Here is a 13,500-nt window from a genome sequence, read left to right on the forward strand (position 1 = left end):
TAGCATGAACACAGTTAATGAATGCAGAAGAGATTGGTGTGGAAGCCTCCTTGAGGATTTGTGGGGTTGCCAAATTGAACATGACACTCTCTCTCTCTGTGTGTGTGTGTGTGTGTGTGTGTGTGTGTGTGTGTGTGGTCTCTCCTGTACGTCTGCAATGCAGTAGTCTGTACACACACTTTAATTTCCCTCTCTCTTTCTCTCCTCATCCAAGCGCTGAAAACCTCTTCGTTTATCTGCCTCCCGCCGGTCCCTGATAGACTCAGCCATATCTGCTCCACACACACACACACACACACACACACACACACACACACACACACACACACACACACACACACACACACACACACACACAGCAGCATATGGAGGAGGCTTCAGAGATGCCCGCGGGTCTTATTTCATACAGCTGGGACAGGAGGATAAACACACTACAGGAGAAGGGGAGCGTGTGAGCGTGTGTGTGTGTGTGTGTGTGTGCCTGTCTTAGGGGTGTGTAACTCCACAAGTCCTAGCCATGTGTGACGCCACACGTTTCAAGCCTCAATTATTTTTTCAGTCCTTACTGAAAGTAAAATGTCAAAATCACAGCCAGTCAGAATACACACAACCGTTCAAAAGTTTGGGGTGAGTAAGCTTTTTTTAAAAGAACTTAATTCAGTAATAACATGACTTTATATAAACTGTATAAAGACATACCGCCCCCTACTGCACGCCAGCGGATGTAAACTAAAGGTTTGCAGGTAAACTGAAGAGTTTCTAGCTAACACACACTCACTGCACTCACCCTGAGCGATGAGATCTCTCCGCAGCAGCGGGTACAGCACCGGCTCCACGCCGTCCATCTCCTGGATGATCAGAGTCTTCCCGAAGCGCACGGATAACTCCAACACCGTCATGAAGTTAGTGTCCTGAGACAGAGAGAGTCAAACAAACATGTGCATGTGAGGGTTAGTATAGTTCACTGAAACTACACGTCTCAGTTTCATTTAGCTTAACTTGATGTACAAAAATAACTCAAACAAAAATGTATATGGCCAATAAAGACATATAAAAAAAAAAACATACAAATTATCCCCCCAAAAAACTAAATTACTAAAACTTTAACTAGAATTTAAAATGGAAATGAAAAAAATGAAGAAAAAAAAACTATATTAATACTAAATAAATAATAATGGTTCTGGCATTAAAAAATAAATCAAATAAAAAAGTATTTTATATATGGACATGCCAAAATGAGTTGAGATGCTTGAATTTAATTGCGAGTACACTGCATTGTGGGATACAGTATTACAGTTCTGACACACGGCCCAGACATGTGTGTGTGTGTGTGTGTGTGTGTGTGTGTGTGTGTGTTTTTACCTGTTGGTTTATGATCTCCAGACGATGTGCTTTCAGATGAGTGCGCAACCACTCTGTGGCACGAGAGGACGGATCGATCAAGAACGGACAAGAAGCACTCTGGGAGACGAGAGGAGAAGAGAGACAAGATGAGACGAGAAGAAGAGGAGAAGAGGAGGAGAGACAAGATGAGACAAGGAGAAGAGGAGAAGAGGAGGAGAAGAGAAGAGAGACAAGATGAGACGAGAGGAGAAGAGGAGAAGAAGAGGAGAAGAGAAGAGAGACAAGATGAGACAAGGAGAAGAGGAGAAGAAGAGGAGAAGAGAAGAGAGACAAGATGAGACGAGAAGAGGAGGAGAGACGAGAGACAAGATGAGACGAGAAGAAGAGGAGAAGAGGAGGAGAGACAAGATGAGACGAGGAGAAGAGGAGAAGAGGAGAGGAGGAGAGGAGACGAGAGGAGAGACAAGATGAGACGAGGAGAAGAGGAGACAAGGAGAAGAGGAGGAGAGGAGACAAGGAGATGAGGAGGAGAGGAGGAGAGGAGACGAGAGGAGAGGAGGAGAGGAGACAAGGAGATGAGGAGAAGAGGAGGAGAGGAGACGAGAGGAGAGGAGGAGAGGAGACGAGAGACAAGATAAGACGAGGAGAAGAGGAGGAGAGACGAGAGACAAGATGAGATGAGGAGAAGAGGAGAAGAGGAGGAGAGACAAGATGAGACGAGGAGAAGAGGAGAGGAGGAGAGGAGACGAGAGGAGAGACAAGATGAGACGAGGAGAAGAGGAGAAGAGGAGAGGAGGAGGAGAGACGAGAGACAAGATGAGATGAGGAGAAGAGGAGAAGAGGAGGAGAGACAAGATGAGACGAGGAGAAGAGGAGAGGAGGAGAGGAGACGAGAGGAGAGACAAGATGAGACGAGGAGAAGAGGAGAAGAGGAGAGGAGGAGAGGAGACGAGAGGAGAGACAAGATGAGACGAGAAGAAGAGGAGAAGAGGAGGAGAGACAAGATGAGACGAGGAGAAGAGGAGGAGAGGAGGAGAGGAGACGAGAGGAGAGACAAGATGAGACGAGAAGAAGATGAGAAGAGGAGGAGAGACGAGAGACAAGATGAGACGAGAAGAAGAGGAGAAGAGGAGGAGAGACAAGATGAGACGAGGAGAAGAGGAGGAGAGGAGACGAGAGGAGACAAGGAGAAGAGGAGGAGAGGAGGAGAGGAGACGAGAGGAGAGACAAGATGAGACGAGAGGAGAGACAAGATGAGACGAGAAGAAGATGAGAAGATGAGAAGAGGAGGAGAGGAGGAGAGGAGAAGAGGAGAAAATGAGAAGAGGAGACGAGAGGAGAGGAGACAAGGAGAAGAGGAGGAGAGGAGGAGAGGAGACGAGAGGAGAGACAAGATGAGACGAGAGGAGAGACAAGATGAGACGAGAAGAAGATGAGAAGAGGAGGAGAGACGAGAGACAAGATGAGACGAGAAGAAGAGGAGAAGAGACAAGATGAGACGAGGAGAAGAGGAGGAGAGGAGACGAGAGGAGAGACAAGATGAGACGAGGAGAAGAGGAGGAGAGGAGGAGAGGAGAAGAGGAGAAGATGAGAAGAGGAGAGACAAGATGAGACGAGGAGAAGAGGAGACGAGGAGGAGAGGAGACGAGAGGAGAGACAAGATGAGACGAGGAGAAGAGGAGACAATGAGAAGAGGAGGAGAGGAGGAGACGAGACGAGAGGAGAGACAAGATGAGATGAGGAGAAGAGGAGACAATGAGAAGAGGAGAAGAGGAGGAGAGGAGAGGAGAGGAGGAGAGGAGACGAGAAGAGAAGAGGAGACGAGACGAGGAGAAGAGGAGAAGAGGAGACAAGGAGAAGAGGAGGAGAGGAGACGAGAAGAGAAGAGGAGACGAGAAGAGAAGAGAAGAGGAGACAAGGAGAAGAGGAGACAAGTAGAAGAGGAGAAGAGGAGGAGAGGAGGAGAGGAGATGAGAGGAGAAGAGGAGGAGAGGAGACAAGGAGAAGAGGAGAAGAGGAGGAGAGGAGAAGAGGAGACGAGGAGGAGAGGAGACGAGAAGAGAAGAGGAGACGAGAAGAGAAGAGGAGACGAGAAGAGGAGACAAGGAGAAGAGGAGAAGAGGAGAAGAGGAGAAGAGGAGGAGAGGAGGAGAGGAGATGAGAGGAGAAGAGGAGGAGAGGAGACAAGGAGAAGAGGAGAAGAGGAGGAGAGGAGAGGGAACGAGAAGAGAAGACGAGAAGAGAAGAGGAGACGAGAAGAGGAGACAAGGAGAAGAGGAGAAGAGGAGGAGAGGAGAAGAGGAGAAGAGGAGGAGAGGAGAAGAGGAGAAGAGGAGGAGAGGAGGAGAGGAGAAGAGGAGAAAATGAGAAGAGGAGACGAGAGGAGAGGAGACAAGGAGAAGAGGAGAAAATGAGAAGAGGAGACGAGAGGAGAGGAGACAAGGAGAAGAGGAGGAGAGGAGGAGAGGAGACGAGAGGAGAGACAAGATGAGACGAGAGGAGAGACAAGATGAGACGAGAAGAAGAGGAGAAGAGGAGGAGAGACGAGAGACAAGATGAGACGAGAAGAAGAGGAGAAGAGGAGGAGAGACAAGATGAGACGAGGAGAAGAGGAGGAGAGGAGACGAGAGGAGAGACAAGATGAGACGAGGAGAAGAGGAGGAGAGGAGGAGAGGAGAAGAGGAGAAGATGAGAAGAGGAGAGACAAGATGAGACGAGGAGAAGAGGAGACGAGGAGGAGAGGAGACGAGAGGAGAGACAAGATGAGACGAGGAGAAGAGGAGACAATGAGAAGAGGAGGAGAGGAGGAGACGAGACGAGAGGAGAGACAAGATGAGATGAGGAGAAGAGGAGACAATGAGAAGAGGAGAAGAGGAGGAGAGGAGAGGAGAGGAGGAGAGGAGACGAGAAGAGGAGACGAGACGAGGAGAAGAGGAGAAGAGGAGACAAGGAGAGGAGGAGGAGAGGAGACGAGAAGAGAAGAGGAGACGAGAAGAGAAGAGGAGACAAGGAGAAGAGGAGACAAGTAGAAGAGGAGAAGAGGAGGAGAGGAGGAGAGGAGATGAGAGGAGAAGAGGAGGAGAGGAGACAAGGAGAAGAGGAGAAGAGGAGGAGAGGAGAAGAGGAGACGAGGAGGAGAGGAGACGAGAAGAGAAGAGGAGACGAGAAGAGGAGACAAGGAGAAGAGGAGAAGAGGAGGAGAGGAGGAGAGGAGATGAGAGGAGAAGAGGAGGAGAGGAGACAAGGAGAAGAGGAGAAGAGGAGGAGAGGAGAAGAGGAGAGGGAACGAGAAGAGAAGACGAGAAGAGAAGAGGAGACGAGAAGAGGAGACAAGGAGAAGAGGAGAAGAGGAGGAGAGGAGAAGAGGAGAAGAGGAGGAGAGGAGGAGAGGAGACGAGAGGAGAGACAAGATGAGACGAGGAGAAGAGGAGAAGAGGAGACGAGAGGAGAGACAAGATGAGACAAGGAGAAGAGGAGAAGAGGAGGAGAGGAGACGAGAGGAGAGACAAGATGAGACAAGGAGACGAGACGAGAAGAGGAGACAAGGAGACGAGACGAGAAGAGGAGAAGAGGAGAAGAGGAGGAGAGGAGAAGAGAAGAGGAGGAGAGGAGACAAGGAGAAGAGGAGAGGGAACGAGAAGAGGAGACAAGGAGAAGAGGAGAAGAGGAGAAGAGGAGAAGAGGAGAAGAGGAGACAAGGAGAAGAGGAGAAGAGGAGAAGAGGAGGAGAGGAGAAGAGGAGAAGAGGAGGAGAGGAGACAAGGAGAAGAGGAGGAGAGGAGGAGAGGAGACGAGAGGAGAGACAAGATGAGACGAGGAGAAGAGGAGAAGAGGAGACGAGAGGAGAGACAAGATGAGACAAGGAGAAGAGGAGAAGAGGAGGAGAGGAGACGAGAGGAGAGACAAGATGAGACAAGGAGACGAGACGAGAAGAGGAGACAAGGAGAAGAGGAGAAGAGGAGGAGAGGAGAAGAGAAGAGGAGAAGAGGAGGAGAGGAGACAAGGAGAAGAGGAGGAGAGGAGACGAGAGGAGAGACAAGATGAGACGAGGAGAAGAGGAGAAGAGAGGAGAGACAAGATGAGACGAGAGGAGAGACAAGATGAGACGAGACGAGAAGAGGAGACGAGAAGAAACAAGACAAAAGGAGACGAAGAGAAGAGGAAAAGAGACAAGATGAGACGAGGAGAAGAGGAGAGACGAGGAGAAGAGGAAAAGAGACAAGACGAGATGAGAAACGAGGAGAAGAGACGAGATGAGGAGATGAGGGGAGAGATGAAGAGAGGAGAGATCAGACGAGACGAGAGGAAACAAGACAAGATGAGAAACGAGGAGAAGAGACGAGATGAGAAGAAATGAGAGGAGAGATGAAGAGAGGAGAGATCAGACAAGACGAGAGAGACAAGAAGAGTAGAAAAGAGAAGATTCCAATCAATGGGAATTAACACAAATTAATTATCTTATTAATAATTCTAAGATACATTATAATAAATAATGTATAACTTCTGTATAACCAGAGTATGAAAGTGTCCAGCTCATATTTCACCCCAAACAATGAGAATCTGGAGGACAAATGTGTTTAATTGTTCATAAAATCTGGAAACAGGGTTAATTTTCTTCATACAAAATATACTTTTTTATGTTGATTTCACAGTGAAATATGAGTCAGGCTGACGGGCTCATGGCGGGTTTCGTCAGATTCTATTTCCTGCACGTGTTCTTTCATTTCACTTGTTCTCTATGGCAACATGACGATGGGACACCATAGAGACCAGACTCCTTACGAACACTTATTATAAACTTCTCACACACACACGTCACATGGTTCAGTCAGTTCAGATGAGATCATACTTCCAAAAAAAAACAGCTGTATTAGACATACAGAATATTAGACAAGGGAAAACGGTTGAAAAATAATGACTAAGTTAATAAGACATTCACGCCAGGGATTTAATTTCAAGGCCTGTTTGCACAGTGAAGCTTTACTTGAAATCAAGTGACATTTTTCCCATTATTAAGATACACTTTTGCTATATAAACTCACTGACCAATAAGACGAAAAGTTATTTTCCACGTCAGGACAGGACATTACAAGAGATATAACACTGTTTATATTGAATGCAATGCAAGTCGTCGGTCAAGTAGGCAAAGTTTGCATGTGTGGAATAGTGATATCCAATCACGATTTCTCACCCTAGATATTTTTTTCTATAGCCAATCTGAAATATGACACAATACAGAAGTGCAGTCAGTCTTTTTTCAAGCATGTGAGCAAACCCAGAGTGACTTGCTTAACGTTCTTTTCATAGGCGACTTCAATTTTACGTGTGAAAAAGTGTTGATGTGGATTTTGTGGCACTTTGTGGCATCTCTCCTGGTGTGAACAGGCCTTTAGATCTAGGGTGAGTTAGGACTAGTTAATAGTATAAGTATGGTATAGTATAGTGGGAATGGTATAGTATGGTATAGGATAGTGGGAATAGGAATGGTATAGTATTGTATTGTATAGTATAGTGGGAATGGTATAGTATGGTATAGTATAGTGGGAATGGTATAGAATGCTATAGTATAGTGGGAATGGTATAGTATAGTGGGAATGGTATAGTATGGTATAGTATAGTGGGAATGGTATAGAATGGTATAGTATAGTGGGAATGGTATAGGATAGTGGGAATGGTATAGTATAGTGGGAATGGTATAGAATGGTATAGTATAGTGGGAATGGTATAGAATGGTATAGTATAGTGGGAATGGTATAGAATGCTATAGTATAGTGGGAATGGTATAGGATAGTGGGAATGGTATAGAATGGTATAGTATAGTGGGAATGGTATAGGATAGTGGGAATGGTATAGGATGCTATAGTATAGTGGGAATGGTATAGTATAGTGGGAATGGTATAGAATGGTATAGTATAGTGGGAATGGTATAGGATAGTGGGAATAGTATAGTATAGTGGGAATGGTATAGTATAGTGGGAATGGTATAGAATGGTATAGTATAGTGGGAATGGTATAGAATGCTATAGTATATTGGGAATGGTATAGGATAGTGGGAATGGTATAGAATGGTATAGTATAGTGGGAATGGTATAGAATGGTATAGTATAGTGGGAATGGTATAGAATGCTATAGTATAGTGGGAATGGTATAGTATAGTGGGAATGGTATAGGATAGTGGGAATGGTATAGGATACTGGGAATGGTATAGAATAGTGGGAATGGTATAGTATAGTGGGAATGGTATAGGATAGTGGGAATGGTATAGGATACTGGGAATGGTATAGAATGGTATAGTATAGTGGGAATGGTATAGTATAGTGGGAATGGTATAGGATAGTGGGAATGGTATAGAATGGTATAGTATAGTGGGAATGGTATAGAATGGTATAGTATAGTGGGAATGGTATAGAATGGTATAGTATAGTGGGAATGGTATAGGATAGTGGGAATGGTATAGAATGGTATAGTATAGTGGGAATGCTATAGTATAGTGGGAATGGTATAGGATAGTGGGAATGGTATAGAATGGTATAGTATAGTGGGAATGGTATAGAATGGTATAGTATAGTGAGAATGGTATAGGATAGTGGGAATGGTATATAATGCTATAGTATAGTGGGAATGGTATAGTATAGTGGGAATGGTATAGAATGGTATAGTATAGTGGGAATGGTATAGAATGGTATAGTATAGTGGGAATGGTATAGTATAGTGGGAATGGTATAGTATAGTGGGAATGGTATAGAATGGTATAGTATAGTGGGAATGGTATAGAATGCTATAGTATAGTGGGAATGGTATAGTATAGTGGGAATGGTATAGAATGGTATAGTATAGTGGGAATGGTATAGTATAGTGGGAATGGTATAGGATACTGGGAATGGTATAGAATGGTATAGTATAGTGGGAATGGTATAGTATAGTGGGAATGGTATAGGATAGTGGGAATGGTATAGGATACTGGGAATGGTATAGAATGGTATGGTATAGTGGGAATGGTATAGTATAGAGGGAATGGTATAGGATAGTGGGAATGGTATAGGATACTGGGAATGGTATAGAATGGTATAGTATAGTGGGAATGGTATAGTATAGTGGGAATGGTATAGGATAGTGGGAATGGTATAGAATGGTATAGTATAGTGGGAATGGTATAGAATGGTATAGTATAGTGGGAATGGTATAGGATAGTGGGAATGGTATAGAATGGTATAGTATAGTGGGAATGGTATAGAATGCTATAGTATAGTGGGAATGGTATAGAATGGTATAGGATAGTGGGAATGGTATAGGATAGTGGGAATGGTATAGAATGGTATAGTATAGTGGGAATGGTATAGGATAGTGGGAATGGTATAGAATGGTATAGTATACTGGGAATGGTATAGAATGGTATAGTATAGTGGGAATGGTATAGAATGCTATAGTATAGTGGGAATGGTATAGGATAGTGGGAATGGTATAGAATGGTATAGTATACTGGGAATGGTATAGAATGGTATAGTATAGTGGGAATGGTATAGAATGCTATAGTATAGTGGGAATGGTATAGGATAGTGGGAATGGTATAGAATGGTATAGTATAGTGGGAATGGTATAGTATACTGGGAATGGAATAGGATAGTGGGAATGGTATAGAATAGTATAGTATACTGGGAATGGTATAGTATACTGGGAATGGTATAGAATGGTATAGTATAGTGGGAATGGTATAGAATGCTATAGTATAGTGGGAATGGTATAGGATAGTGGTAATGGTATAGAATGGTATAGTATACTGGGAATGGTATAGAATGGTATAGTATAGTGGGAATGGTATAGAATGGTATAGTATAGTGGGAATGGTATAGGATAGTGGGAATAGTATAGTATAGTGGGAATGGTATAGTATAGTGGGAATGGTATAGGATAGTGGGAATGGTATAGTATAGTGGGAATGGTATAGAATGGTATAGTATAGTGGGAATAGTATAGTATAGTGGGAATGGTATAGTATAGTGGGAATGGTATAGAATGGTATAGTATAGTGGGAATGGTATAGGATAGTGGGAATGGTATAGTATAGTGGGAATGGTATAGAATGGTATAGTATAGTGGGAATAGTATAGTATAGTGGGAATGGTATAGTATTGTATAGTATAGTGGGAATGGTATAGAATGGTATAGTATAGTGGGAATGGTATAGGATAGTGGGAATGGTATAGTATACTGGGAATGGTATAGAATGGCATAGTATAGTGGGAATGGTATAGTATAGTGGGAATGGTATAGTATAGTGGGAATGGTATAGAATGGTATAGTATAGTTGGAATGGTATAGGATAGTGGGAATGGTATAGAATGGTATAGTATACTGGGAATGGTATAGAATGGTATAGTATAGTGGGAATGGTATAGTATAGTGGGAATGGTATAGTATAGTGGGAATGGTATAGAATGGTATAGTATAGTGGGAATGGTATAGGATAGTGGGAATGGTATAGAATGGTATAGTATAGTGGGAATGGTATAGTATACTGGGAATGGTATAGAATGGTATAGTATAGTGGGAATGGTATAGTATAGTGGGAATAGTATAGTATACTGGGAATGGTATAGTATACTGGGAATGGTATAGTATGGTATAGTATAGTGGGAATGGTATAGTATAGTGGGAATGGTATAGAATGGTATAGTATAGTGGGAATGGTATAGTATTGTATAGTATAGTGGGAATGGTATAGTATAGTGGGAATAGTATAGTATACTGGGAATGGTATAGTATACTGGGAATGGTATAGTATGGTATAGTATAGTGGGAATGGTATAGTATAGTGGGAATGGTATAGGATACTGGGAATGGTATAGAATGGTATAGTATAGTGGGAATGGTATAGTATAGTGGGAATGGTATAGGATACTGGGAATGGTATAGAATGGTATAGTATAGTGGGAATGGTATAGTATAGTGGGAATGGTATAGGATAGTGGGAATGGTATAGGATACTGGGAATGGTATAGAATGGTATGGTATAGTGGGAATGGTATAGTATAGTGGGAATGGTATAGGATAGTGGGAATGGTATAGGATACTGGGAATGGTATAGAATGGTATAGTATAGTGGGAATGGTATAGTATAGTGGGAATGGTATAGGATAGTGGGAATGGTATAGAATGGTATAGTATAGTGGGAATGGTATAGAATGGTATAGTATAGTGGGAATGGTATAGGATAGTGGGAATGGTATAGAATGGTATAGTATAGTGGGAATGGTATAGAATGCTATAGTATAGTGGGAATGGTATAGAATGGTATAGGATAGTGGGAATGGTATAGGATAGTGGGAATGGTATAGAATGGTATAGTATAGTGGGAATGGTATAGGATAGTGGGAATGGTATAGAATGGTATAGTATACTGGGAATGGTATAGAATGGTATAGTATAGTGGGAATGGTATAGAATGCTATAGTATAGTGGGAATGGTATAGGATAGTGGGAATGGTATAGAATGGTATAGTATACTGGGAATGGTATAGAATGGTATAGTATAGTGGGAATGGTATAGAATGCTATAGTATAGTGGGAATGGTATAGGATAGTGGGAATGGTATAGAATGGTATAGTATAGTGGGAATGGTATAGTATACTGGGAATGGAATAGGATAGTGGGAATGGTATAGAATAGTATAGTATACTGGGAATGGTATAGTATACTGGGAATGGTATAGAATGGTATAGTATAGTGGGAATGGTATAGAATGCTATAGTATAGTGGGAATGGTATAGGATAGTGGTAATGGTATAGAATGGTATAGTATACTGGGAATGGTATAGAATGGTATAGTATAGTGGGAATGGTATAGAATGGTATAGTATAGTGGGAATGGTATAGGATAGTGGGAATAGTATAGTATAGTGGGAATGGTATAGTATAGTGGGAATGGTATAGGATAGTGGGAATGGTATAGTATAGTGGGAATGGTATAGAATGGTATAGTATAGTGGGAATAGTATAGTATAGTGGGAATGGTATAGTATAGTGGGAATGGTATAGAATGGTATAGTATAGTGGGAATGGTATAGGATAGTGGGAATGGTATAGTATAGTGGGAATGGTATAGAATGGTATAGTATAGTGGGAATAGTATAGTATAGTGGGAATGGTATAGTATTGTATAGTATAGTGGGAATGGTATAGAATGGTATAGTATAGTGGGAATGGTATAGGATAGTGGGAATGGTATAGTATACTGGGAATGGTATAGAATGGCATAGTATAGTGGGAATGGTATAGTATAGTGGGAATGGTATAGTATAGTGGGAATGGTATAGAATGGTATAGTATAGTTGGAATGGTATAGGATAGTGGGAATGGTATAGAATGGTATAGTATACTGGGAATGGTATAGAATGGTATAGTATAGTGGGAATGGTATAGTATAGTGGGAATGGTATAGAATGGTATAGTATAGTGGGAATGGTATAGAATGGTATAGTATAGTGGGAATGGTATAGGATAGTGGGAATGGTATAGAATGGTATAGTATAGTGGGAATGGTATAGTATACTGGGAATGGTATAGAATGGTATAGTATAGTGGGAATGGTATAGTATAGTGGGAATAGTATAGTATACTGGGAATGGTATAGTATACTGGGAATGGTATAGTATGGTATAGTATAGTGGGAATGGTATAGTATAGTGTGAATGGTATAGAATGGTATAGTATAGTGGGAATGGTATAGTATTGTATAGTATAGTGGGAATGGTATAGTATAGTGGGAATAGTATAGTATACTGGGAATGGTATAGTATACTGGGAATGGTATAGTATGGTATAGTATAGTGGGAATGGTATAGTATAGTGGGAATGGTATAGAATGGTATAGTATACTGGGAATGGTATAGTATACTGGGAATGGTATAGTATGGTATAGTATAGAGGGAATGGGAAGTCAACACTTCTATGTAAACATGTGCAATCTTACCATTGATCTTAGTTCATTAATCTGATGTCAGCATGCGGACAGACAGACATGAATGAGTGAACGCTGGGCATTGTGGGAACACAGATGAACAGAGTGGTCTATGTGTGTGTGTTACCTGCAGGATGACCAGAGCGTTCTCCATCGACAGGTCGTCAGACGGCAACCCTTCACCCTTCCAGATCAGCTGCTCACTCTCAGAACACAGGAAGTGACGCAAATCAAACTCTGCCAATCAGAGAGCACCACTGTTAAAGCCTCGGCCAATCAGAAGAGCTAAAAATGGTGTCAAACATAATCATAAATGTTCTTCAAAGTCAAATGCTGTGTGTTCACTGATTGGGTGATGTATTCCTGTTTAATGACAACACTGTTATCGTTTACTAAAAATAAAACAATTAAAAATAATTTTTGGTAATTGAAACAAAGCTGAAATAAAATAAGTTTAATTAAATTAATTAAATTAAATTAATATTAAATGAAAAAAGTTGAAGTACTAGAGTATGTGTGCGAGTGTGTGTATAGCTCTGCAGTCCTGAGCTGCTCACCCAGTCGTCTAGGCTGTGTGTGTGTGTGTGTGTGTGTGTGTGTGTGTGTGTGTGTGTGTGTGTGTGTGTGTGTGTGTGTGCGCGCGTGTTACTCTGCAGTCCTGAGCTGCTCATCCAGTCGTCTAGGCTGTGTGTGTGTGTGTGTGTGTGTGTGTATTACTCTGCAGTCCTGAGCTGCTCACCCAGTCGTCTAGGCTGTGTGTGTGTGTGTGTGTGTGTGTGTGTGTGTGTGTGTGTGTGTGTGTGTGTGTGTGTATTACTCTGCAGTCCTGAGCTGCTCATCCAGTCGTCTAGGCTGTGTGTGTGTGTGTGTGTGTGTGTGTGTGTGTGTGTGTGTTAGAGGATGGATACCCGACCCGAGCCCGACGGGACCCGCCGGCACCCGACGGGCCGGGCCGGGTTCGGACAGATATTTAGAAATGATGTTCGGGTTCGGGTCGGGCTCGGTCACATCAGCGCGATAAGGCATTGAACATTTTAAATTTAAAACAGCTTATTATGTAGGTAGCCGATGTGCCTGATGCTTTCACTTGATGCAAACGTTCGTTTTTGTGATTAAAATACATGTAAAATATTACCATAACATCCGTCTTCCTGTGTGCGGACATTTGTTTATGTAGCCGTGACAACGAAACACGTGC

The 13,500-nt window shown here is 42.6% G+C and overlaps 1 protein-coding gene across 1 annotated transcript in view; it reads right to left on the reverse strand.

Moving 5' to 3' along the window:
• The window catches only part of dync2h1 (dynein cytoplasmic 2 heavy chain 1), a 148,915-nt gene that overhangs the window by 56,065 nt on the left and 79,350 nt on the right, over positions 1–13,500 (reverse strand). The window contains exons 64-67 of the mRNA XM_079610239.1: positions 12,430–12,539; positions 12,315–12,335; positions 1,363–1,461; positions 788–911 (exon numbers count right to left, since the gene is read on the reverse strand). Of these exons, the coding sequence (XP_079466365.1) occupies positions 788–911; positions 1,363–1,461; positions 12,315–12,335; positions 12,430–12,539 (354 nt within the window). The remainder of the gene's footprint in view (positions 1–787; positions 912–1,362; positions 1,462–12,314; positions 12,336–12,429; positions 12,540–13,500) is intronic.

Source organism: Phoxinus phoxinus (assembly GCF_949152265.1).
Source record: "Phoxinus phoxinus genome assembly, chromosome: 4".
NCBI classification, from domain to species: domain Eukaryota; kingdom Metazoa; phylum Chordata; class Actinopteri; order Cypriniformes; family Leuciscidae; genus Phoxinus; species Phoxinus phoxinus.